The following is a 24950-nucleotide window of genomic DNA, read 5'->3' as shown; positions in this document are numbered from 1 at the left end:
GACGAATGGTCATAAAACCAAGGCGAATAATCCTTTCCTAACCTTTCAATTAGAAAAACCTGAAACTAAACAGCAGCTTCCTCTGGAATATGGAAGAAGAGGCAGGACTCTTGTCTTTCAGTGCAAAACAGCTTTTAAATGCTGGGGGTGTTTATGGCTAGTGTGGTAGAGACACGGAGGGAACAGGTGGCTTCTGGGGACCCATTTGAGTTGACAGAGCTGGAAGGGACAACTGACGTTCAACATGATCACAGCCCACAGTGGATCTGCAAAAATACCCATGTATTTTCAGATCTAGAAAGGTCTTACTGTAAAGACCATTTGTTGTTTTTGAAGCTATTACTTCAGTATCCATAAAGCTACCTTCCTACCTCTCCTTGCTTAGTGCTATTTATAACGTTCAAAAAAAAAAAAGTTGTCAACAGTAGACCGATACCTCTCCAAGTCTTGAACAAAGGCAAACCTTCCAGGCTAGTACAATGGGTTTCCATTTTCTCAGACTGCAGAGACACTATGGAAATTTAGGGGGTCGCTGCCGGCACATTTCATCTCAGCTTTTACCTACCTACACAGGCAATAAAACTTGTTACCGTGTGAAGCCGGAACTATGACCAATTTGAAATAAGTCAGAGCATTTGTTTCCAAGAAAGCAGACCATCATCATACAGAAAAAGAAAATCCCCTTTGCTGGCTGTCTCAGAGACTGCAGGACTTAGGCATTGGGAACTACTGTTCTGAGCCCTAGATCACATTTTCCGTATCAGTCATTTTGATTAATGTATCACATCCCTGCTGAAGACATTAAATGGAAGGGAGCAGTTACATTTCTCAGTGCCCCAAATGCCCAGACTTACATGTGCTCTAGGCATAAGGAGAATTTCTCTTCACAGACGTGGTATACATTACACATACTATGTGTGGAAAAACTTGATGTGTCCCCAATTCTGAGCTGGCAAGGCAGAATAAAACAAATAAGCAAAAACCCAATGCTCTAGTAGGTGTAGAGTCTGACCTAACATATTTGCACCACCACAGAGGGAACTCTGGGGAAAAAAAAACACATTGCAGAGCCTGGACTGGGAGGAAGAGGGAAGCCAAACCTCTGGATCAGTTAGACTGTTGGAGGTAAAAAGGTCAACCAAAACCTGACAGGGACATTACCTGGTAAGGCTGCCATCTGGAGGCCACCTACAGATCTGTATCACGTATGGAAAAAAACTGTTTAAGGAAACAAGAGTGTTTGGGGTTTATTTCATGGGAAAATGGGTGATTTTTACAAATACAGCGCTACACGAACCCTAAAAACCGAGCATGATTGCCGAAAGACCACAAGTGTGCTATCCAACAGTGAGGAGAGAAAGGCAGAAACCTGCCTAAGTACATTTAGAAGTCCAACAGGTTTTACTAGTGCAAATAAATAGACAATTAAAAAGGACATCCTCTTCCATGCAGGCCACTTCAGGTGAATCGGAGTTTGCTGGGCTCTGGCATCGAAAGAGTCAGCATGTCAAGCTGCGATGAGAACTCCGCCTCCAAGGCATTCTAGCAAGAGAGAGAAGACCAAGAGGACTCAGTGACTGCAAAGCAGTTTTCTAATATCTTTGTTAGACAAATACTTTTACAATGATCAGACATCGGGAATATTATTAGGACTGATTAAACCTAGTATTGAACTAGAAGTTCTCACTACTGCAAATGGGAATCTGACAATCTAAGCGATTTTGAAGTTAGCAACGTGCCAAAGACCAGGGACGAAACGACCCGACGCTATCTGGTACTTTTCCATACTGCACTGCTCTCAGTACAATTTCCAAATCTAAACTAAATAGTTAACTGAGGCATTTTATGCATCAAATGTATATGAACACAATAAGCCAAACAGGCTTGTTAGCCTCAATGGTCATCATACCTTTTGCAGTAGCAGTAAAGAGTTTCAATCCAGTTGCACTGCCAGATGAAGCAGAGCATTTCAAACACTAACAGTTCATGAAGCCCTGCCCTGCAGTCCTTGCCGTGTGATAATTTTAGGAACTACCACCAGGCTGAGCAGAAATGCAACACCGGGCTCCAATCTCTCAATTTCTTACAACAAGACACAGCTAAGGAATGCTGGTAAATCAGAGACTGTTTATTACTGAGCTTACAACACAAAGGGAAAATTCCTTTCTAAGAACTACAAAGAAATCACCAAATGAAGGGCTAAACAAGCTGAATGGCCTTATACTGTGCCCCAGTGAGACTTTCAAGCTGAGCAGGTACTCACTCCAGAGGTGAGCGTTCTGACCTGATAAAGGCCTCACGCTGGTAAGGCGAATCTATATTTCTAAAACAAAAACAGGTGTCTTGCCAACCCAAGCAAGCCCACCCAAAAATGTACAAAATACTCTCACGTAACCATAATTCTGATTACAGTTGTAAGGCTTATCACCAAATATCATGCATGGTGTCCACAAGCAAGCAGGATGTAGCCCAAACATATAAAGACAGGTTTTGTGCTCAAATTGGGCCCAGCTCACCCTGAGAAGTTACACAGAAACTTCCGCAACAACTTGAGATGAAACGTTTCCCAGCAATCATGCTTGCAGGTTATACAAGCACGGATGAATCGGGCATGATGTTTCATAGGGGAAGGTCACAAGGCAGGCCACAAGGCAGTCATTAAGTAAAATATAGGCCTTACTGCCCTTTGGGAATTCAGAAGCAGAAATGCAGGTCATGGGACCAAGAAGCTGCAACACGAGTGAAAAAACACTCTGGCAGGTGAAGCAGACAAAATCGAAAAGGATATAGCTGCCTAATCCCCACTGTATCATTATGTCCAACTGTCTTTGTAGCTTTAGACTTCACCCCTCCAACACTTCCTCCTTCCAATACGCACTGCTTCTACCTTACCAAAGTAAAATTTCCCTCTGGAGATCATTAAGACTACGATCTGCGGCAGATAAATCCACAGCCAATTAATGCACATAGGTTTTTTTGGAATGACAGCACCCATTTAAGTCTCTATGAAAAATTAAAAACTCTTACCAGTTCTCGTTTTGCTTCTTCGATCTTCACTTGTGCAAGGGAAGGATTCTAAAGAGAGAAAAGGGTATAAAAAGCAGTATTTCAGCTTGAAACACAAAGTCCCTCTATTACTGCAAGACTTTAATGACATGCCGTAGAGGAATTCAGGAATAATTATATTAGTTTTGCATATACTCTTTACATGCAAAACGTACTGACATCCAGAGACTTAACATCATTTTGGTTTGGGCAGTCGGGTATGTTTCTAAAGTTTAGTAAGACCTAATGTCTAAGAAAACATGAATTTCCAAAAACTGCCAACCAAGGAACTGGATATTAAATGTATCCAGGCACGAATCTTCCAAAGCACAAAACGCTTCTAGCTGCGTGCAAGGATAAACCTTTCTCCGTCGTTCTGCCTGCACCAGAAGGGAGGCACCAGGGCCCTCCCCGTCTCCACTGATGACGGGGTGGAGGGGGAGCACGGAATTGAAGAACCTAATCCAATTTGAACGGCCTGTTTTGCTTGAGGAAAGCGGTGGCAGCTGCCTCTTGGAGTAAGATGGATTAAAAAGACAAGCAGTTCCACCCTCTCCCTGCATCCTTTTCTTGTAGGAGGAAGAAAGCAGCAGCTACATGAGGGAGAAGTTAGGTTGCAGCAAGATATGTCTAGTGGCAGGGACTCAACGCAGGGACTGAGAGGGTGAAGAGAGAAGGGTGGTCCAGCAGGCAGGAAACTTAATTCATTATAGACTTTCCATGTAATCTTGAACAAGTTTCTCTGTTTCTCTGGACCTCTATGCCCCATTCATAAAACTGGAATGAATTTTTTTCTCCTCTCACACAGAAGGATTATGAGGTTAGCTGTATGACAGGTTGTGGGGTGCTCAGATACATTGGTAACAGGGGCCACATCGGGTAAGTCAGACTCAACTGTGACTGTCTAGTTTACAGGTTTATTTAATAAAACCAAAACCCATTCCACATTTCTCCCCAGTTGTTGCCACATCTCCCCTGAATGCCAAAGAGAGAAGTCCTTAATACTCATCTGTAAAAGTAAGGGCAATTTTCAAAGGAAATGAGAAAAACTGGTGTTCAGTGGTCCCAAGCATCACAAGCGGCCAACGTGCAGACTTTGTGCAAAGCCAAGGCCTTTTGTTTTATGGACTAAAAAACCCCTGTTTACTCATGATTTCTTTAAGTCTTTGTAAAGTTGTTCACAGAAGTCCCCTTAACCGAAAGTCTTTGGTAACGAGGGTTCTCCTAATTTGAAATGACTGAAGTCCTTTAAATAAAAGGTGCTTCGTGCACCAGTCTGACAGAAACTCCCGATAGAGTGACCAATAATGACAAAAGCCAAAATTTAAAATGAAGAACAGATACAGAGACATTGGCTCTCAAGACAGCAGTTTAGTTGCCTAAAAGAGACCTGCTTTTTTTGAAGAGCTGAGCATCCAGCACCCTCTACAGAAACCAAAGGAAATGATGGAGCAGACAATACTCAAAAGCCAGAGTACTTGCTTAGAAAAACAGAGCCTACATTTGGGTACTTCTCCATAATCTTTTAAATCTTGCTCAGAGCTTCAACCCCTGCACGGTGTGCTGCATCCACCATACCGACAGCCTGATCTGTGTACTTAAAATTACTGGTAAAACTTACAGATATTTTTATATTAAGGATTTCCTCCTCCAAACTTCTCTGTCTAATTTCTGTTTAATTCACCTCGATACAGAGCTCACCCACCACTCTGTTCCTGTCACGTTCCTACGCATTTTGTTAGAAGAAAGCAGTTTGCTTGGTAAACACTTAATTTCTTGGTTTTCTTCAACAAATAAGTAGCCTTTTGTTTAAGTACAATCTTCTGTTTATACAGACCGATAGAGATTTAGAACAGCAAATATTTGTCCACTGAAACCACCGCAACGATAGTCTTTACATTTTGAACTCCATTAAAACTAATCTGATGGTAATACAATAGAACTGCGAAAGAAATAATTACAGGAGTTAAATCCAGGTAGGACTCCAGTTTCTTCTTCAAAGGCACAATTTCTTGCTCTAATTCAGCCAGTTTCTGTGAACAGAACAAAGCAGCAGAGTTTATTCTACAGTTTTACTTGTGTAAGTGATGTAAATCAGTGAAATAGATCTACAATTATCTACAGCGTTTCAGAATTCACACATGTTGGTTAGAGCTCTGATGATCTTTCCCAAAAGCTATGGAAAAATAAAGATCTACCATTCTTTCAGTTATCATAGTCATCAGTCAGTCAAAGCCAGCTCAGATTTAACACCGACATATACATTAATTGTCCTTCCTGGCTGAAAATACACAGCTGCTTCTAATACAGTATAATCACCCACTCTTACCTCCCTGAAAGGAGAGGAGTTTTTTGAACTCAGAATCCACCAGACAGAGGTCTTCTGTCGGCAACCTTACTGTAGGCCAGGACAGAGAGAACGGAGGAAGTAAGAAGCTACGCTCTCGTGCCTTTAGCTTCTCTGCAAAAACAGAGCTTTGCATATGCAGCAGCAAAGGAAGATTCCCCTGCCACTTGCACTGCTCCTTCGATTTGCTCATTTGATGAGCACAGGGAGATAACTTCTCCCTAGAGCTGAGAACTACAGCTCTCACCCCTTTACAAACAATCAACTTAAAGCAAAAAATCCACTATGAAGTCATCCACGCCGCCCAACTAACTGAGCTCTCAGCAAAGTAGCTATAGGAACGCTAGTGAATCAAACCTGCCCTTATATTCAGGTTCTAGAAGACAAAGGTCGGACAAAACTTAAGACCTACAGAAAATTGCCTGTAATTTTTAATATGTAACATTCCAAAGCAAATGATTTTTGGTTAGCACTCTTCTGAATCACAGTGCAATGTAAATGTTGCCACCCAGTGCTTGTTCATGAGAACCGCAAAGTAAAATCAAGAAAGCTATTTTCAGCGTAGAGAGCAACTAATACGCAGGAAAAGCCAATAAATAAGTTAATAATACATCAAACACGCTATTTCCTTTAACTTACTACCCTACTGGGCTCACAATACATTCAAAAATGTTCTATTTAAAGGTGCAAGAAAAAGGCACACCATAAAAGTCAAAACTTGGACTTCACGCTGCCTCTCTCCCCTGCTCAGAAGCATTTGAGAGCAAGTCTATTCCATACACCCTAGAGGGAATCACCTGGGTCATTTTATCCAGTAACTCCCAAAACACAGGCAACCATGTAACAGGATATATTCCACAGGATGTCCACTTCATTTACAACAGAGATCACAGAGACAGCAGACTGACCAGGGACTGCCAATTCTCTGCGGATATTCCTTCAGCAGCTATGCATTTATTACATGGAAATTCTCTAGTAGACTACGTTCCCAATCAGGGACAAAGGCAGAAAGAGGAAAAGAGGGAAAACCAAAATATAACAAAAAAAGGATTCCGCTCAATCAGTCCAGAGGGAAAGCTTCTTCCCAAATCCAAAACAAGTGCTCATTTAACCCTGAAGAAGAGGCACAGCTTCAGCACCCAACAATGCTTCTTGGCCTCTAGGAGAGGCAGACCCACCTGATATTCCCCACTTCAGAGGTATCTGCCTATGGGATTTTTGTTTGGGCCTCTTTTCAGGTAATCGAATGACAAAATACATTTCCTGAAACCTTCCAACAAACAAGGCTGCTCCGTACCACTGCAGAAACATCCATCTTGTACCAAAAGACCTACCTCAGACAGGCTCACTAATGACTGATGCGTCAAAGATTGGTCCAACCCTGTGGCAGAAAGCTGCTCCTACAAACGAAAAGACAGTTTGTACAGTATGTACTCTCCTACCACACAGACACAACTGGCAGCAAAAAATAACAGAGAGGAGAAAGATGTTACCATTAACTTGGGTTTGCTAACAATAACAGAAATGCGTGCTATCTGAACCATAGATCTTGCTGGTATATGAAATCAGCTACAACTAAAATTTATACTAGCGATAACAAATCTTTCCAGAAAACTAGTGGGAGAAGAACATTCCCAGCAAAGGCTGGGAAGAGCTTTTCCAATAAAACGCTGTTAGTCTAATATAATGTTTTCCACCTCAGAGTTGGCAAAATATTGGACAGCATCCAAGAATTACATAAAACATTCCCATACCCTTCATGATGCAAGAAAGGTGAATGAAAAGACAGTACAACTTGTGCCTTCAGTGTTTAACCACTCATTAATCTCAAAAAATGGCTATATTCAGAATTTTGACACACAAGCTACCACAGTGAGCAAGCTGCTCTGCTGCTCACTGGCTGTATACTATTATATTAGAGTACCTCGGAGTAAACACAAGGTAATCTGAGCTAATACAGTTCTCCATGAAAGAAGGAAAAGTGTCCTTGCGTTTCCCATAGGATGTCATGGGGGAAAAGCGTAAGCGTAGTAGGAACAATTGAAGCATGGTAACTAGAGTCCTAGGAGTACCAGAGTCCAATGTTCCAGAGTCTGGGAAGCTCCAGGGATGTCTCTAAGTACAATTCTGGACCCAGCCATAGCTGTGCCACTACTTCCCAAGGTCTCATTAAAAAATTCCTTCCATCTACCTCAGCAGCCTTGATCCTGATTTTGAAATCCTCAGATTTGTCTTTCAGGAACTTCAAGTTCTGGGATCGACTCTCAGCTTTTGCTTTTTCTACCTCCAAATGTTCCTCTGTTTTCTTGAGGTCCCTTAAAAATATAAAAACAAGCAAATCTTCACATTCAAAGAGATACCAGTATATACATACTACTTAATCATCTATGGTCAAGCTAAACTCTGCAATATAACCAACACCAGAAGGGAGAAAACAGAGAAAGCACTTATATATCCGTGCAAGATTCTCCAGTGGAACCATCCACAGCAGTCATCTCCAGCCTAGCAAAGGCCATGGGATATAACTGTCCAAGGGGAATGCCATTTGCCTAACAGCACAGAACAACAGTCCACTGTGTACTTTACTAATTCAGTTAGAGACCTGCTAAGCTAGCTAAACTTAAAATCAGAAAAGGGCCATAGCAAACCAGGGAGAAGCACACAGCTACGGTATCTTTGCTACAAGCAGCCCTAGCGTTACGGCTTTAAATAACAAAATCAGAAAATAATTAGACTGGAAGGGATCTGTGGATGTCATCTGGACCAATGCCTGCTCAAAGCAAGGACTGATGCTACGCTTCACCAAACATTTCAAACAGATTACATTCTTTAGGGAATCAAGTTTTTTTTTTTTTTTTTTTTTAAGGTCTACCATAAACTGGTTAAAGGAGATTCTTATCTAGAAATCTTTTTTGTTTTGCCTGACTACTCCATTTTGACAACAACACTCACGCAAACTGTGCTAAGCAAAACAGGTTCACCTGCAACTTCAGCTGAAAGCAACTGGTGGAAGACACCAGCCCGTATCTGACAACGGCTTTTAGTCCATTTTGGGGTTAAAACAATGTTTTTGATGGTACTCCAAATGTCTTTTGATTACTGGGAAGTGCCTATAGCACATGACTTTTGATAGATGATGCCAAATACTGTGAATTAGATACGCATCATAAATCTGAAAATTCAGTGATCCTTGCCTAGTGATCACAGCCGATATACTACACTGCCGAGATCAGCAGTACTGCTTACATCTTTCCCTTTTTTCACCCATTACTCACTCTTGTAACCGCTTTTCCAGCACCAGCGCTGCAGTTAGTTTTTTTCTAATGCTGGTCAATTCCAGTTCCATTTCTCTGTTTTTTGATTCTGTCGCATGCAGATCCGAAGTCAGATCATTGATGGCAGAGATGAAGCTAGTGAAACGAGAGATTCAGTAGGAACATTCAGGAGTCAGCTCTTCTGAAACTTGGGGTTATTTTTTTCACACTTTCCACAAATGACTTGTGTTTTTGTTCTCCTATGATGACACATCTGACAAATGCCAGTTAGTTTAAGAGAGGAAAGTAAAAGAAGTCACTGAGGATACGTGCTTCCTTTAACTAACAAAGATTTCATCTGGAAGAGGAAATGGTCCAGCAATCTGAGTAGCAGAAGAGCCAGGCAAGACCTGGCATTCCAGTAAATATAACCTCCAAACTTGAAATATTCAAGAGCTCCGCTCCTGGCTTGCCAAACCACCTGTGAGAGAAACTCCATCCAGTCACTGAAAACACATGTCCTTGAGACATGCCCACCAGTACTTCGGTCACCTCCTCCCAAATGGCCTCTTCCACCTGCCCCTCCGGCTCAGGAGGAGAGCTAGAGGAGCAAAGCTCCTGAAGACCATTAAAAAACCAATGGATTCCAAGGCAGATTTTGGCTTTTCCTTACCGCCAGTGCTCAGCACACTGTATTATGGGTGAGGCTAGGCAAAGAAGAGGGGCCTAGAAAGAGCAGACTAACAGCTACTCTTTCTCTTTGGCTGAGCTAAGGAAATCTCCTGACATCAAGTGAGACAAGGTAAGAGAGGGAAAGGAGAGGAGCTGAGACTGAGCAACCAGTTACAGCTCCTCAGGCCTTGCCTGAGCTGAGTGAAAGCTGCTCCAGCTTGTGATACCTGCCATGGAAGTCCTGGCAGTTGCATCCTACAGCCACTAACCACAAAAGCAGCAGCAAAAAGGAGAGATTTAACTGCGGGCTGGGGCTTAACCTTTCAGACCTCGGAGACTTCCCCTGCTACAAGAATCGAGAGTTGCAGCTTTGTGCACAGTCCCCACATCCTTTAAAGCTGCCCAAGTGGTGCAAAAAAAGCTGGACAAGTAAAATTCCTTGTGTGAAAGTACAGTTTGAAACTGTCGAATTGAAAAGCCAGAGGGAAACAACACAGATCATCAGCCCTGGTGCGGAGCGGGAGGAACTACCTGACAAGAGAAGTGTCCTTTGTTTCAAGTGTCATCGCGCTGTTTACCAGCTCATTTAGGTAGCTGGTGCCCTCACTGGACAGACTAGTTAAGGAAAAATCCAGGCTTTCTGTAAGAAGGTCCTGCAGATAGTTAGCTGAAAAACAAATACAAGCCAAATTAGTCATTTTAATATCACCTTTCTTGCGAGGCCTAGAGGGCAGCTAGAATTCTGAAGCGAGAATTCAATCCCACTCCAGAAATTTTGGTTACGTTTTCACTGGTAGGGGAAGAGCGATCTTAAAAGAAGACTTAAACATGACAAACTGCTGTCACATTTCTGCTTGTCAAGCAAATCTACTGTGTTGAGGAAAGGAGCTACTCCGCTCCTTCCCTGACTGGCGTGTCTAAACCCATATAAACAAGAGTTTACCCTTGTGCTATGGTGATGAGCATGCTCAGGTCTTCCCTCTGCAGAGGACTGGGCAATACAGCCTAAACCTGCTCCTGGCATGCGCATGCCTGTCAGGACAGACCTGCGTTAGGAGGGATGACCCTTCCTTCTGAAGGAGTCTGAGTTTGCAGCAGAGCTCACACCCACGCCTGACAGGCAACGCTCACGTGCTCTGACAGCCTAATGCAACCACCTAGTCTCCATCATGATTTATTTGACGGCAAGTCACTAGAAGAGTTGAAGGGAAAAAAAAAAGTAGGGTTTTTAGGGGTCTTCATGTATACAAAATCAGTCTTTTCACAGAAAAGTAAAACTCCTTCTTGAAAAAAAGCCTTTAAAGGTACAATCCTTCAGTATGTGATATGCTAAAAATGTATTATGGTCCCCTGAACCATGCACTTGCTCCAGAAAAATATATTATCAAATACTAATTTCAGATAGCTACAGCATAACTTAATGGCCTCATTGTTGTTTCAGATTCCTCAAGTGCTTTCCTTAATGGGAAATAAGCACCAACTCAGACTCTTAAATCAGCAGTTGCTCACCTGCCTATGCAGCCAGTATTTCAGTGCTGGGCTATCCAGCCCAGCAAGCAGGAGGTTTCAGCAATTAATCTGCTTGCCCATACTTACAGCCTGCTCAAGCTGGTTTAAAAAACGTTTTCTTGATCAACCTTATGTCACTGTAAATGTTGCTGAAAGGAAAGCGTGAAGTGTACGGTAGTAAAAGCTGAACCAGAAGAAATGGTCAGCTTATTGATAGTCTTTCATAAGTTCTCATAAGATTTTAACAGAGATAATCTACAGTGTCACTAAGAAATACTCTAACTTTGACAGAACTGAGGACTGGAGCTTCAAACTCACCTTCTGCTTCGTATTCTGCTGCTTTCTGCTTCCTGTCATCTATCAGCAAAGAAACATCCCTATCCCTGGCTTCACTGTGTTCTGCAAGCTCGTACAAGATATCAATGGTCCGTGCATTCACTTCATACTGTGGAATGGGCTGATCCCCGAGTATTTTCTTTAGCCATAAGGTAACCTGCCAGAAAAGTGGGAAAAGAGACATTAAACAGTCAGCGAACGGAGACAAAATAGCTGATAAGTGTGAGAAATGGAAAGTGCTGCAAGTCCTAAATTCCTGAAGAAAAACTTCTATGACCTCAGTCAAAGCATGAGCGGAAAAACGGGAGACAGCTGCCTTTGCGTCTTCTTCAGATGCCTGGAAAACTATTTCCCTTCACTTTTAATCATTTTTAAGCCCCTCGTTTCCCCGAGGACTTGCTTATCTCCAGACGACAACAATTAATCTTTCCATTCCCACGTGCCGCTCGCTACAGACACACCGAGACATGCTGAAGAGGTGTTTGGGCAGGTGGCAAGAACGGCATTCCAGCAGGGTAAGATGAAACTGCCCAAACCGTCAGGGCGGGAGCGGTGTCTGCTGGCTAGCAGGGCAGAAAAGGCCACCGCGACCGGCAGGCGCGAGCAGCGGTTACGGCTGCCGCTAACCGATCACGGGGGCCTTTTACTACGCAGCACCTTAAACGAGCTCGCTTGTATTTAAAGGTCAGCGAGCCCGGGCCGTTAGCGAGTGAGGCGATATCAACCCTCCGCCGGAACTGCGAGGGCAGGGTGTGTGTGGGAAGGCCTCCCCTGCCTGGGCACCTCGGCGCTGCCGCGGGATAGGGCACCTTGCAGCCCACCCCAGGGCCCGCCATTACCCGCCGGATCTTCTCCTCCATGGCGGCCTCCGCCGCCTGTGAGCCTCCCGCCTCCTTCCCGGCTTTCCCCGCGCCGCCCCCCCTTCCGGCCGCGGTGCCTCCTGGGATTTGTAGTCCGCTCCGCGCCCCCCCCCCCCCCCGGCTTGAGGCGGCGGCGCCCCAAAAGCAGAGCGAGGGTTCCCGTCTCTCTGAACGCGCCGCATCGCTGCAGGGACGCCTTTGCAGCCCGCCTGGCTCTGGACCTTGCTGCACCCGCCCACGGCGCTTACTGCGCTGCTCGTTTATCCCCTGACCAGCCGCCGCCCCCCACCTTGCCCCGGCCCATCGGCAGCGAGGGGCGGGGCAGGGCCGCCGGGGGCGGGGGCGGGGCCGGGCGGAGCCGAGGGGCGGGGCCGGGCTCTGGCCACGCCCCCGCCCCGTGGGCGGGGCTCGCGGGCCCCTCCGCCCGCTGAGGACCGTTTCAAGGACACCCGCCGCAAGGGGCTGTTTTTTTAAAAGCACCGTTTCCTCTTTTTTTTTTTTAACGTTTTTCCGCAGCTGGGAGTGGCCGCCGGTTCCAGTGGTGGTGGTGGGTGGGGGGGGAAAGAATAAAACAACGGCGAGGCGCTGGGGGAAAGGAGACTTTGGGGAAGCGCTTCCGGGTCATGACCGCCCCCCCCCCCCCGGCCTGGCCGCCACGGGGCGGGGCGTCGGCGCCAAAAGGGGCGGAGCGCGCGGCGGCCATTTTGTGGAGAGAGCGCGGGGCCGGCAGCCGCGTCCTGTGTAGTCCCGTCCGGAGGAGCCGCCGCCTGCTGCCGCCGCCGCCGCCGCCATGCTCTCCGCCCGCGTGGCCGCCGCCCTCGCCCGCTGCCTGCCGCGGCAGGCCGGCCTGGTGAGCGCGCCCTCGCCTCCGAGCGGCGGGCGGGGGGGAGGGCGCCGCCGCCATCTTGGGGGCCGCGGTGACATTGAGGGGCCGCGGCCTGCGGCGGGAGGGGCGCGCTCCGGCGGGGGCCGGCCGCGGCCCGGCGGCGCGGCTGTGCCGGCACCCTCGCCTCGGCAGCGCCGGGCGCCAGCGGTGCCCCGGCCCGGCAGGAGCCGCGGGGGAGCGGCCGGTCTCCCCCCCCATGAGGTGCGCAGGGGGCGCCGCGCCCTTCCCTCAAGGTTGGAGGTGGCGTTGCCGGGTGCTGCTCAACGGCCCCGAAGCTGCGAGGGCTCCGCGAGGCCTGGCGGTCCGAGCTGCGATGCCTCGCCTCGTCGCCGCGTTTGTTGTGCGGTGTTGGTGGGGTGCAGAAATCCGTCAGGGTCCGCTCCCAGCCGCTGTCCCTGGTGAAGGTGAACGCGGAGGCCTTCCCAGCCCGTCAGAGAAACGCCCTTAGCATTGCTGTGGGACTGCACTGGGAGCTCTCCGTGAGATGTAAGATTATTGTAGCCGTTTAGGACGTTGATCACTACAGATTTTTTTTTTTTTTCTGGAACTGTGTATGTTCTAGCAACCCTGTAGCAGTTTTGCAGTTAGATTTTGTTCTGAGAGAAGCCAACCCTTAGAAGACTAAATTTTATTTTTGCCTTGTGCAGAACCACAAGGGAGGCACCGATTTCTCTATGCCTCAAGCTTTTGATGCCCTGAGCAAAAGGGGCTAGTTTAGCGGATGTGTTGCTGTGTGAGTTGCCGCAGTGCTGCAGTTGTGATGCTAGTGCAGCATGAAGGCCACGCAAAAAAATGCAGCAAGTAATTTGGGAGAGTTTGCCATATTATTAGTAATGCTAGACCTGGTTCCAGTGCTGCACTTTGTCAATGGAGCTGTGTGCTGTGTAACTCAAAACTGAGACATGTTGCTTATGTTAGATTTCCAGAAACACCCTGGGTGCAGCATTCGTTGCTACGAGAAACATCCATGCCTCCAAAACATGTTTTCAGAAAACTGGTGAGTCTAAAATAATAATAATAAAAAAGTATGCACATATGAGTACTGTTTAAGAACTTGCTCTGTCAAAACTTGTTAACTTAGAGAAATAGTTGAAAACGAATAATAATTTGCACTTGGAATATGAGGCGTGCACATCAGTTGACAAAACCCTTAAGGGCAGTGATTGATAGTGAACTAGCTATTTTTAGTCATATATGTGAGGTTTCATTTTACCTTTTAGTAACTGTTCACAGGGAGTGGTCACGCGTCAAACCTGGCTTACTTAAGTTAACTCCTTTACAGGGGTTCAATTCTGTGATCAACTCCTGCAGAATTATCCGAAAAAGCCTCAAAATTGCGGTTTTGTTCCTGCTTTATAATAGTAGAAGGGAGTAGATGACTTTCCCAAGTGTGCTTGGGTTTGACCTTGTGTCCTTGAGTATAACTTTGCACTGCCAGCATCTTGGTGTTTAGAGGAGGCAGTGGCACCAAACAGCTGTGGTTTTGGTAGTTGTTCATGTACAATTTTTGAAGTGGTTTAGGTCACTAAAGGTATTATTAGGAAATGAATTTCAATGTTACTGCTTCCTAACTGAGAGAATAAAAACCTATTGGAGACATGCTGCCCAACAGAAATTAGAAGAAGATGGAGAATACTTTTTATAGGTTATGTTGAACAACTCATTCCTTAAATACATTAAATGTCTAAATGTATTTGGCTCTTGGATTAAAAATGAGTTGAGAATTTATTTTGATGCTTACAGTCAAGTCACATGCTCTGCCTGCAGAGCTAGCAGTTCCGTACTTTCGGATCTGGGTCTAATCTCTCTAGTCTAATGGCTTTCCAGAGGAGAGGTCGCTAATAGCATAGGACATACTGAAGAACATAAGTGCCTGTTTAACGTAGTCGTTAGTGATGCTTCATAATGATGAGATGAAACTGCTTTTATTGACTGGTAACGTGAAGAATATCCCTTGTGCATCATGTCTAAGGAAGAATGCTTGCTTGGTCCTGTGGCATACCTGAACCAAGGTCAGCTCAAGACCAGCTTTCTGATTTCATACTGCCCCTTAATATACTGGATCCTGTTTGGAACATTTCTTTCCAGGCACTGCTGAGGTATCCTCTATTCTTGAGGAACGTATTTTGGGAGCTGACACCTCTGCTGAACTTGAGGAGACTGGCCGCGTGCTCTCAATCGGTGATGGTATTGCCCGGGTGTATGGCCTAAGAAATGTCCAAGCAGAAGAAATGGTTGAATTCTCTTCTGGGCTGAAGGTAAGCTTTCACTGAAGCCTATTTAGTTTGGAAATATGAAGAAGACGTTTCTAAGGAGAATCTGAGATGGTGCTTGGAATTACCCACATGGGGCTTTTACTGACTTCCTTATGACTTAAATATGGAGTAACTAGTTGAAATAACACTGTGAAAAGGAAATGTTATTTTTGTTTATAATGTGCTGCTTTCAAATATTGGTATCTGCTTCTTGGCCAACATTTGAGCTTTATTTGCCTTTACCCGGGAAGTGTTAAGACCTAATCTGCCATAGGATGATGTTTTCTTTAGTTTCAGGCTGGCTTTTCTGTTCACTGGTGAAGAATGGCCTCTAAGCTCCATTACAGTGTACGGTTTGCTGACTTCTTACAGTCTTAACAGACCAGAGTTAAAAAGGCTTAGACTGCTCCCTAAAAATCAGAGACCTCTTCTAGGTCATTTTTAGTGAGCTAACTTGCTTTTTAATTTAGTGAAGCAGATAAGAAACCAGATCTTTTTTCCCCTTGTCCAATTCCTATTTGAACCCTGCTCTTCTTTTCTGTTCTCTTTGGGGAGAGAAGTGACTTCATGCTAGACTGCTACAAGTGTAACAAATTATTAAATAAAGTTCAAGAGTTAGGCAGGTTCTCCGCAGTATGGGAAAAGATGCGTGCATTGGATGTAAGAGAATACTGAATATTTTATTGTTACAAAGAAGGTTGAAAGATTGAGGCAGCCTCTATCCAATATTTTGCGCTGTAGAATAATCACTTAAGTACTAAACCAGCAAGAATTCACTGGAAATGTTGATATGGGTTTTCTCAGGATGACATGATCTTTGTCCTAGGGCATGTCCTTGAACTTGGAGCCCGACAACGTTGGTGTTGTCGTGTTTGGTAATGACAGACTGATCAAGGAAGGAGATGTTGTGAAGAGGACTGGTGCCATTGTGGATGTACCAGTTGGGGAAGAGCTGCTGGGCCGTGTGGTGGATGCCCTGGGCAATCCTATTGATGGGAAGGTAAGTGTAACTAGGTGTTTACTGGTTCTACTTGCTTCTCTGTCATGGACTGCAACAGTTTAGTTTTTGTGTTTTTCTTTTTTTAAGGGTCCTATTACTTCTAAGACACGTAGGAGAGTTGGCTTAAAGGCCCCTGGGATCATTCCCAGGATCTCTGTGCGTGAACCTATGCAGACGGGTATTAAAGCTGTGGATAGCTTGGTGCCGATTGGCCGTGGCCAGCGTGAGCTGATCATTGGTGACAGGCAGACTGGGTAAGTTAAATGTCTAAGCTAAAATTCTCATATCTAGAGACTTCAATACAGTGTGTTTTGAATGTACAAAGCTAAACACAAAACTGGATAGAGGTTGGGAGAGCCACAGGCAACTGAACTCAGTAACCTCTATTTGTGTTACATAGGAAAACTTCGATTGCAATTGACACAATAATCAACCAGAAACGATTTAATGATGGAACAGATGAGAAGAAGAAGCTGTACTGTATCTATGTTGCAATTGGTCAGAAGAGATCTACTGTTGCTCAGCTGGTAAAGAGGCTCACTGATGCAGGTACAGACGTGAAGATGGCTGATTGTGATGGGAGCTGGTGATAATCCTGTTGTCATTGTTACAATGCGTACTAAATTTAAAGTAGTGGCTGACTGACTGAAATGTTGATTACTGCCACGAACTCTCCTAGTTGCAAGTGTAGGCAGAATTCTGTGAGAACCGCTTCTCTGGAGAAGAAATCCTAGGTATCTAGGAAAAAAAAAAGAAAAAACCCTTTTCACCACAGAACATTGGAAGACTAATAACCCTTCCAAAACTACTAGATTGCTTGAAGAAGTTGCTTTCTAGTTTTTTCAGTGGAGTTCAGAGAGCTTCCTCCTGGCAGTCAGGCAAGCCTGGTTCCAGTTACGATCTATAAGTATTTATGGATGTAGCATTTGTTTCAAATGTAGGCAAATCAGTGTGAATGACAGTTGCAAGTTTAGTGGAGAGTCTTCTGTTGCCCAGTGTGTAATGGACTAAATCAGTGTTTCTAGAAAGATGCCATCATCTTGTTGACTCATGCTGCATCTGTAACAAAGCTTGCAAGAGATCAGGCACCTTACCTCTTGCCTACTGGTCAAGTAGAGTCATATCTAGCAGAAGAAATGTGTTTTAACGAGGCTAATTTGTTGGGGACTGTGAAACAAAAGGTACTTAAGGTAGTTCCTTGCAGAAGCCAGGAAACCAGGGACTTGTAGTCCTCTGAGTGACTTCTAGAGCTTAAGTGTCTTTGATTGGAGTCTAAACTTCATTTTGAATGGGAAAGAAGTCCATAAGTGTTAAAAATTAGCTGCTATAACTTTGTTGTTAAAACTCCTGGAGCTAGTCAGATAGAACCTGCATGCCAATGTAGCACAGCGTTCCTTCTGGTAACAGTGTAGGGATGCTGCCTGGTCTCACTTCCGCAGCTAGTTTTGTCTGCCTTGTAACTTGTACTTCACATGCATGTTATGTTTGCTAATTATTGGCGTGATAAGGTAATATACTTAGTGTTGTGTGTCTGTGATTCTTTCCAGATGCCATGAAGTACACTATTGTGGTTTCTGCCACAGCTTCTGATGCTGCACCCCTTCAGTATCTGGCTCCCTACTCAGGCTGCTCCATGGGGGAATACTTCAGAGACAATGGAAAACATGCACTTATCATCTATGATGACTTATCCAAGCAGGTCAGGAAACATTGCTTATAGAGCTTGTATTCTAGTGTTGGGGTCTGTAGCTGTAAGATCACCTCAGGTGTAGATATGCAAGCTTTCCAGTGAAGTAGTGAAGTCTGAGAGCTGCCTTTATACCGTACAGGCTGTTGCCTATCGTCAGATGTCTCTGCTACTGCGTCGTCCACCTGGTCGCGAGGCCTACCCGGGTGATGTGTTCTACTTGCACTCTCGTCTGCTGGAGAGAGCAGCCAAAATGAATGATTCCTTTGGAGGTGGCTCTCTGACTGCCTTGCCTGTCATTGAAACTCAGGCTGGTGATGTGTCTGCTTACATTCCAACTAATGTCATCTCCATCACTGATGGACAGGTAGGACTCGCTCTATGTATGTCAGTACTTCTGTGTCACTTAGTGGCAGGTCTCTAAAAGTTTTCGGACATCTGACTAAGATGATAAAACATTTTTTCTCCTCCAGATCTTCTTGGAAACTGAGCTGTTCTACAAAGGTATCCGTCCAGCTATCAACGTTGGTCTCTCTGTATCCCGTGTAGGCTCTGCTGCTCAGACCAGGGCTATGAAGCAGGTAAGCATGAAACTGCTGTTCGCTCTCATTAGAGTAGAGTAGAGGCTGTCTAACCCATTTCACTCTTAGCATGTAGTGAATACAGAGGAAACATACATGAATTCCTAAGTATTGTGCAGTTTTTCAAGTTCTCCAAGAGCAACCTGTGTGATCTTTGTTTCCCTCTCCTGCTGAGAGGTGGGAAGGGAATGATGAGCTGCTTAAAGATGCAGCACTAGTAAGTTTCAGCATGCTTAACTGGGTACTAATCTACTTGGGTATAGAGAATGCTTGCTTAACCCCATACTGTTTTTAATCTAGGTATGAAATATCAACTGTGACCCTTTTAGGGTGGGATAGCATGCCCTATACAGGCTCTGCTCTTGGTATCCAATTATTCCCCCTACCTACTCTTAGATTCTCCTTATCTTTTTCCTAAGACTGGGAGATGTTTCAGATGATCACTCTGAAGTAGAAATGATCAGGTGGCAAGGGGAAAGTCTGAAGTGCGAGTTGTAGCGCAAGTTACAAGGCTAAACCAACTGTGGAAATACACGTAATCTGTTCAAGATTCACTTGATTTGTATGCAAGGCAAAATGACCTGTGACAGCTGTTAGCTGAAGATAATCTGCAAACTGCTGAACTCATGTTAAAGGTGGTCAAACTCAGTCTGACTTGTGTCTTGTCTTGTAGGTGGCAGGTACCATGAAGCTGGAATTGGCTCAGTATCGTGAAGTAGCTGCCTTTGCTCAGTTTGGTTCTGATCTGGATGCTGCCACGCAACAGCTGCTGAATCGTGGTGTGCGCCTGACAGAGCTCCTCAAGCAAGGACAGTATGGTGAGTGCATTGGATGTAACGAGTCTGCGTTTCCTGCAGTGTGCTAATGGGGTGGGTTTCTGTGGCTGTGTTAAGAACAGCGTTCTGTGGACATGCTGAATGGCAGGCTTATTTGAACCATATTTTTTATATATGCAGTCAATCTTCAAAGAAAGCGTGTATAGTACTGGTATATCCTGATGTGAGAAGTACCAATGGTATGAATGCTTTCTTTTATGCAGTGCCCATGGCTATTGAGGAGCAAGTTGCAGTCATCTATGCTGGTGTAAGAGGTCACTTGGACAAGCTGGAGCCCGGCAAAATCACTAAATTTGAGAGTGCTTTCCTAGCTCATGTTCTGAGCCAGCACCAGGCCCTCCTCTCTACTATCAGGTATGTTGATTTGTTATCTTCATTCTGAGAACGCTGACCTGAGAACTGGAGTCTTAGATACTGATCACTGAACTGTTAGGGTATCCTAAAACATCAGGCCTTATGCCTGTCTCTAGAACTCCAGAAGTTAAATGAACCTGCTAACGGCTCTAAAGCTGCAGTTCGGAGCTCAGTTTCTCATCTGCAGTTTTTAATTAAGAAATCTACCTGAAGCTTAAAATAAACCTACTTGCATGCGTCTCCTGTAATTTGGTGTTGAAATCAGTTTGCCCAGTCAGTTGCCAAATTTTTGATAGCTTCAAGCTATTACAGTACTGTGGATTAAGTGCTGCTCACTGCCTGCCTTGCCACTGAGTTGGCTGTTGGAGGCTTGAGTGTTTCCGCAGTCCTTTGCTGTCAAATGGTTTTAACTTGTCTTCCCCGAGTCAGATGACCTGCCTGCCTTCTGTGTCTAAAACTGTTGTGTCCTTATCTTGAAGACAGGACCTTCTTGAACTAGGTACAGCTATTCTGAAAGTATGTGACAAACATTAGTTCCTATAGAGTACTACCCCTTCTTGGGGAGAAGGGAGCTTAGTATAGTTTCAGTGGTAAAGCTTCATGCATCAGGCAAAAGTGTGTTAACTCACTTGCTAATTTTATTAGAAATTGGAAGGTTCATTGTATAGTTTTCTTGCTTTAGTGAGAGATTGAGCAAACATTTACTCCTGGGTCAATTGTCTCAACAGGACTGAAGGGAAGATCTCTGACCAGACAGAAGCGAAGTTGAAGGAAATAGTCACAAGTTTCCTGTCTACTTTTGAGGCATAAACTCTTAACCGTGTTCACACAGACGAGACTTGTTGTGATCCCGTGCTCCAGCTCCATCAAAGATGTAAAAGTATGTGTGACTTGAATGTACAGATCTCATTGAGAATAAAAGTTTCCATGTAAAAAGGCTTGGTTCTTCTGACTCTTCTAAATTACTGGCTTTCCACTTGTCTACTTTAGCAACACGTGCCTAGGAGAACAAGGGGTTAAACTAACTTGGATGCAGGCTTGCTAAAGGAACTCAGAAAAATCAGGAGGTGTTTATTGTTGAGTGGATCAAATTCAACTGTACTAGTACTTACCGTAGGGGTAGCAGTTGGATTTTGTGTTTTAGGGATTTCCCATAGTGACAGAACTGAGAGTCATTAGTCATTTGCTAGACAGCTGATCTGGACCTCTTAGTATTCTTCTAGCAGCCACAAGTCTGATACTCTAACAAACTATTTCTCAAAGTTGGTTGCTGCGTAACTCATTTTCTTGGTGCCTTGAGCTTCCTGAAGTTATGCCTGTCAAAGGAAGCTCAATAGAAGTGTGCCTGGCAGAAACTGAGCTGCTTCTGAAGTTGTCTCCTGCCACAAAGACACATGCAAGGTTAGATTTGTCTAAACATCAAACATGCAGCTGGAGTATGGCATTCTAGAAGTTGTAGGTGAAAGGGGTGTGGGGCGGGGGGACTCTGACCAGCTGAATAGTAAGCTGTTACTATAGGTCAATCTTCAAACAGTATTACTATACTTGCTTTCAAAAGACTGATTCTTTCAGAACTGTCTGTCCTGGTATCTTGAGACAACTGCACATTTAGCTGTTTCAAACGGCTACAGATTTAAATGCCATCATTCTCGGTAGTTCACTCTAGTCCTGTCAGTAAACTTGCAATCCTTAATGGCTTGGCAAGGGAAATTATAGACCTGACTGTCTATTTTGTGCCTGACTTTCTGCATGCTACACTTGGTGAGCCTTATGTGAGTGCGCAAGATCATGGTGTTGGAATGTGTATCTGGGGGGGGGGGGGGGGGGTGTGGGGAGGAGTTCAGTTCTGCCCTTAGCTTAAAATGCTCTAGCTCTGCCTTGGCCCTCACACTGAGGGGAGTACCTGCCGGTTAATTCAGGTTGTCATCCCACTTGTGGTGTATTCATATTTCTTCTGGTACACTAGAACCCTGCCCTTCATCCTAGGTGAGCGTTTACATTGTGCAGCGTCTGTGATTATTCAGGGCTTCTGCTGGGGCTATTTTGTTCGAACTCCAGTTTATTCCCTTTATAGAAGCCTCCTGCCTCAGGGTTCAAACCTGTGTTGCTATTTTAAATAGCTGAAAGCAATTTGTCTCAGTCTTTCACACAGCTATAGGCTAACAAGCTTCTGTAGTATCAGCTTGATTAACTTTGAGAGTGTGAGCACTTGCCTCTGAAACAGCATTCTAGGCAGTCACCCTGCCCTCTCTTCCCTTCGGTAGTTAAGAAATCCCACTTACCCCTCAACAGGATTGTATAGGTCCCATTCAGTGTCTCATTGCTGTCAGGCAATATGGGACACTAAGCAAAGTGGTGGGCCTTTGGCAGGATCCATGCTAAGGATTAAGTGCAAGCGCTAAGTGCTGCAAGCACTGCTGAAGCAGAGCATAAGGAACTGCTTTGTGTGGGGCAACCGAGTTTCCTGTCTCTGGATCACTGCAGTCAGTATCCTTTCCTTTTGTCTGTGTAGGGGAGGAAAAAACAAATTCTCAAGAGCAAGCACTGCTACTACAAATAACTTAGCACCTATGTACATACCATAGACACACTAAGGCAAAGCTGCTATCTTTTAATGTTGTGTTTTTCAGAAGCAAATTATGTAAGCTATGGAAAGTATCACTAAAATATGTTTATGAAATTCTGAAAAAAAGCTAACTTATTTTTAGTCTGGTAGCTTCACACATTTTACTAGGAAGAGTTGGCAGGTTAAAGTAACACTGTGCTCCTGTAGAAGGGCTTCCCACTGAATTACTTTTCTCTTTCACAATCCCATCTCTCTCTGTGTGGTGCAAGAACATGGGACTGGGAAGCTTCATAAGCATGAGAATATTGTGGTTCAGCCTTTTTGCTTAGACTGCCCTAAATACTTGCGTAGTCTAAGCATTCTCTGCCCTGAAAGTGGTACTTGGATGTAATGGGGCTGTCGAAGGTGGCAATAGTTATTATCAGACACTGTCTGTAAAACACCTTATCCACTAGCTCTTGTTATATGACTGTGAAGCTGCTTACATATGTTCCCGTTTGAAGAGTGCTAACCTGACCTTATGGTTCACAGCAATATGGCAATACAAATTTGGAACATACCTGCCTTCCAAATCTCTTTCAAGATAGCATTTTTAGCTTACTACTCTCTTTATTCTTTTTGCAATGACTGAGCCTAAATTACTTGTTGGTTAGTGTGTAGCTGTGCCAAGTTTTACTTCTGTACCGCTGCAGTCAGAAAACAGCGAGCTCAAGGTTGGTGAGTCCAAGTGAGATCAGTTGGGAAGTCTGTGAGGTGCTGTGGGATGTTCTGGCCGCGGGGTGGTGCTGAAAAGCAGAGAAAGCATAACTACTGAAGGGCTTCATGCTTCATCCTGGGAGTACATACGGGCTAGGTCTAAGTAAATCATCTTAACAGCAAACAGCAATGGAGATCACAGAAACCACCAGAATGGAGGAAAACTTCTAAAACAAGGAAACACTTGCAAGGTTTCAGATGAGCCCGCTACTCCTGAATCAACCTGCTGTGCTGCTCTGGCACCATTTGCTCTGTGTTGCATTTTTTTCTGTGTCTGTTTTTGCTTGCTCTGTTTGTGCAGTCAGATAAAACTTAATGCTGCAAGAATACTGAATCGACGTGTGATCGCTACCAAAGTTGTGATGTGTGGTTGCGTTGTGGTATCTACGATGACAGTTGCGTACACTGCTCTAAGCTGCTGTGCCTCGAGCCACGCTATTTTGTCCTGCTGTATTTGTTTCTCAAACCCATTTGGTCTTATTTGCCTGTCTCACAGTGTGCCCTTCCAGTGAGATGGGATCAGATGGAGAATGTATGAATGTATGTAGGAGAAGTAATGAGAGACTGCTCACGTGAAACCTCACGGAGCCCTTGTCCAAAATGGGCTAACAGGTCTTAGCAAGAAATCGATACCAGCAAGAAATACCGTGAACGTTATGAGAAGTTCTAGTGGGGTTGTCCGTCCCTGATAAAGCATCAAATACAAGCACAGCCCTGAGGTGCTACTGTGAATGTGACTAAAAAATTATTCAGATTTCACGCTTTGGAGTTTTTTGTATATTTGCAGCTGGTCAGATTGCACTACAACTGATACATTTTTAGATGAGGTTGGTATAACCTCTTCAAAGCCTGGGGTGAAAGCACACACAAATATGACGCTGCCTCTGCTAACATGGCAAGAACTGCAGCCACTAGCATTGAAGGAAAAATCCACGTAGACTTGCTTTATTCAGTATAAATCTCAAATGTCTGCCAAGTGGCAGTGGCCTCTTGTATCACAACTGGGCAGATTTATTTAAACAAGGAAAAAATGCCTTATTTACCTTACTGGACTTTTTCAGTTGCCCTTGCGCTAAAGCAGTGGCCGCAGGTCACTGCAGTGCGTGTGAATCAGGCTTTCCTCCCATGCAGTGTCATCTGCCTTCATCTTTCTTTCCTTTTTTTCAGAACTGCTCAGAGGTCACTGACCCTGGGTCTCGTCTCTGGCAGCAACTGCAAACTCCTGAGGCAAGAGATAAGAACAGGACGCATGCATTGTGAAACTTTCCCAAACTATTCCTCCAAACTCTAGCAAGCTGTAGTGCAGTTCCTCCCCGTGAATTTATCTTATTGAGCCCGTACCTTCCTGTGGCGAGGTTGGGGAACCCAGAGCAAAGAAAGTTCCTGTCTGCAAAGCCTCCTCAGCGCGAGTACTTTATTTGTTCTGCTGAAATCCCCTTCTGGTATCCAGCTGCCCTTGCTGCCTGCTTTCCTGTGGCGGGTAAGCGCGGCGGGATGCTCCTAAGAGCTGCTGCCGTTGTGCTGCAGCGCCGGCTGCGTCACGCACCACCGTGCGAAGGGGTGCCCCCAAGCACCGGATGGCGGGCTCTGTGCTTACGATAACTTATATGTTCTCAGGAAAACAAGTCATTCGTGGAGCTTGTCGCAAAAGCGTTGGAAGGAGTCACGCTTGGCTCCCTACGGGCGTGTTTCTGGGTGCGCCGGACTTGGCGTCTGCGGCGCAGCGAGTTCTGGCAGGACTTCACCGAAAGTTGAGGTGTTTGTAAGGGCCCTGGCCTGTGAGAATTTTTCAGCGGCTTAACAACGTGCGAGTTCACGCCGCTGCCCTTATCTCAGCTAGAGGACGTCTCCTCCGTCCGACCCCCTATTTTCATCAAACTGGGGGAGCTCAATTCCTTAATAATCAGCGCCCCGGGCCAACTAGCCCCAGCGTAGAGACGGGCCCGCGCAGGGCACGGTCCGTAAGCGGTAAGAGCCAAGCTAAGCTCAGTCCTACCGCAGTCGGA

At 45.1% G+C, this 24950-nt stretch overlaps 2 protein-coding genes and 1 long non-coding RNA gene across 6 annotated transcripts; 1 reads left to right on the top strand and 2 right to left on the bottom strand.

The window, feature by feature from the left end:
• Positions 1-1221: 1221 nt before the first annotated feature.
• Positions 1222-12078, bottom strand: HAUS1 (HAUS augmin like complex subunit 1). 2 transcript variants are annotated; one of them, XM_068926527.1, is made up of 9 exons: positions 12003-12078; positions 11146-11320; positions 9850-9985; positions 8668-8802; positions 7584-7707; positions 6727-6792; positions 5007-5078; positions 3028-3075; positions 1222-1542 (listed from the first exon to the last, which is right to left on the bottom strand). In XM_068926527.1, exons 1-9 carry the CDS (start codon positions 12021-12023, stop codon positions 1459-1461), a joined length of 861 nt encoding a protein of 286 aa, XP_068782628.1. In that variant the 5' UTR covers positions 12024-12078; the 3' UTR covers positions 1222-1458. The 2 variants fall into 2 exon arrangements, with proteins under 2 accessions (XP_068782628.1, XP_068782627.1); XM_068926526.1 differs by having other exon boundaries at positions 11625-12040.
• A 307-nt stretch (positions 12079-12385) lies between these two features.
• Positions 12386-20560, top strand: ATP5F1A (ATP synthase F1 subunit alpha). Its single transcript, XM_068926519.1, has 12 exons — positions 12386-12873; positions 13828-13906; positions 14998-15167; positions 15991-16164; positions 16252-16418; positions 16565-16713; positions 17712-17863; positions 17994-18218; positions 18325-18432; positions 19106-19250; positions 19472-19622; positions 20351-20560. Exons 1-12 carry the CDS (start codon positions 12814-12816, stop codon positions 20430-20432), a joined length of 1662 nt encoding a protein of 553 aa, XP_068782620.1. The 5' UTR covers positions 12386-12813; the 3' UTR covers positions 20433-20560.
• Positions 16712-24946, bottom strand: LOC138064377 (uncharacterized). 3 transcript variants are annotated; one of them, XR_011137615.1, is made up of 5 exons: positions 24286-24946; positions 23988-24166; positions 21905-22126; positions 20735-21001; positions 16723-16902 (listed from the first exon to the last, which is right to left on the bottom strand). It is a non-coding gene; the product is annotated as an uncharacterized lncRNA (long non-coding RNA). The 3 variants fall into 3 exon arrangements; XR_011137614.1 differs by lacking the exon at positions 16723-16902 and adding an exon at positions 20533-20622; XR_011137613.1 differs by lacking the exons at positions 20735-21001; positions 21905-22126 and having other exon boundaries at positions 16712-16902.
• Positions 24947-24950: the final 4 nt, after the last annotated feature.

The sequence above is a fragment of the Struthio camelus genome, chromosome Z (genome assembly GCF_040807025.1).
Source record: "Struthio camelus isolate bStrCam1 chromosome Z, bStrCam1.hap1, whole genome shotgun sequence".
NCBI lineage: Eukaryota > Metazoa > Chordata > Aves > Struthioniformes > Struthionidae > Struthio > Struthio camelus.
Note: the sequence above shows the minus strand (reverse complement) of the source record. Positions and strands in the feature narration are given on the sequence as shown.

Coding starts and splice junctions, on each gene's coding strand:
- ATP5F1A (XM_068926519.1), top strand. CDS start 12,814: ATGCTCTCCGCCCGCGTGGCCGCCGCCCTCGCCCGCTGCCTGCCGCGG. Junction 13,907..14,997: donor AACATGTTTTCAGAAAACTG/GTGAGTCTAAAA, acceptor ATTTCTTTCCAG/GCACTGCTGAGGTATCCTCT. Junction 16,419..16,564: donor ATTGGTGACAGGCAGACTGG/GTAAGTTAAATG, acceptor TGTGTTACATAG/GAAAACTTCGATTGCAATTG.
- HAUS1 (XM_068926526.1), bottom strand. CDS start 11,669: ATGCCGTTCTTGCCACCTGCCCAAACACCTCTTCAGCATGTCTCG. Junction 8,803..9,849: donor AAGGACACTTCTCTTGTCAG/GTAGTTCCTCCC, acceptor TCGTTTCACTAG/CTTCATCTCTGCCATCAATG. Junction 3,076..5,006: donor CCTACCTGGATTTAACTCCT/GTAATTATTTCT, acceptor TTCTCTCTTTAG/AATCCTTCCCTTGCACAAGT.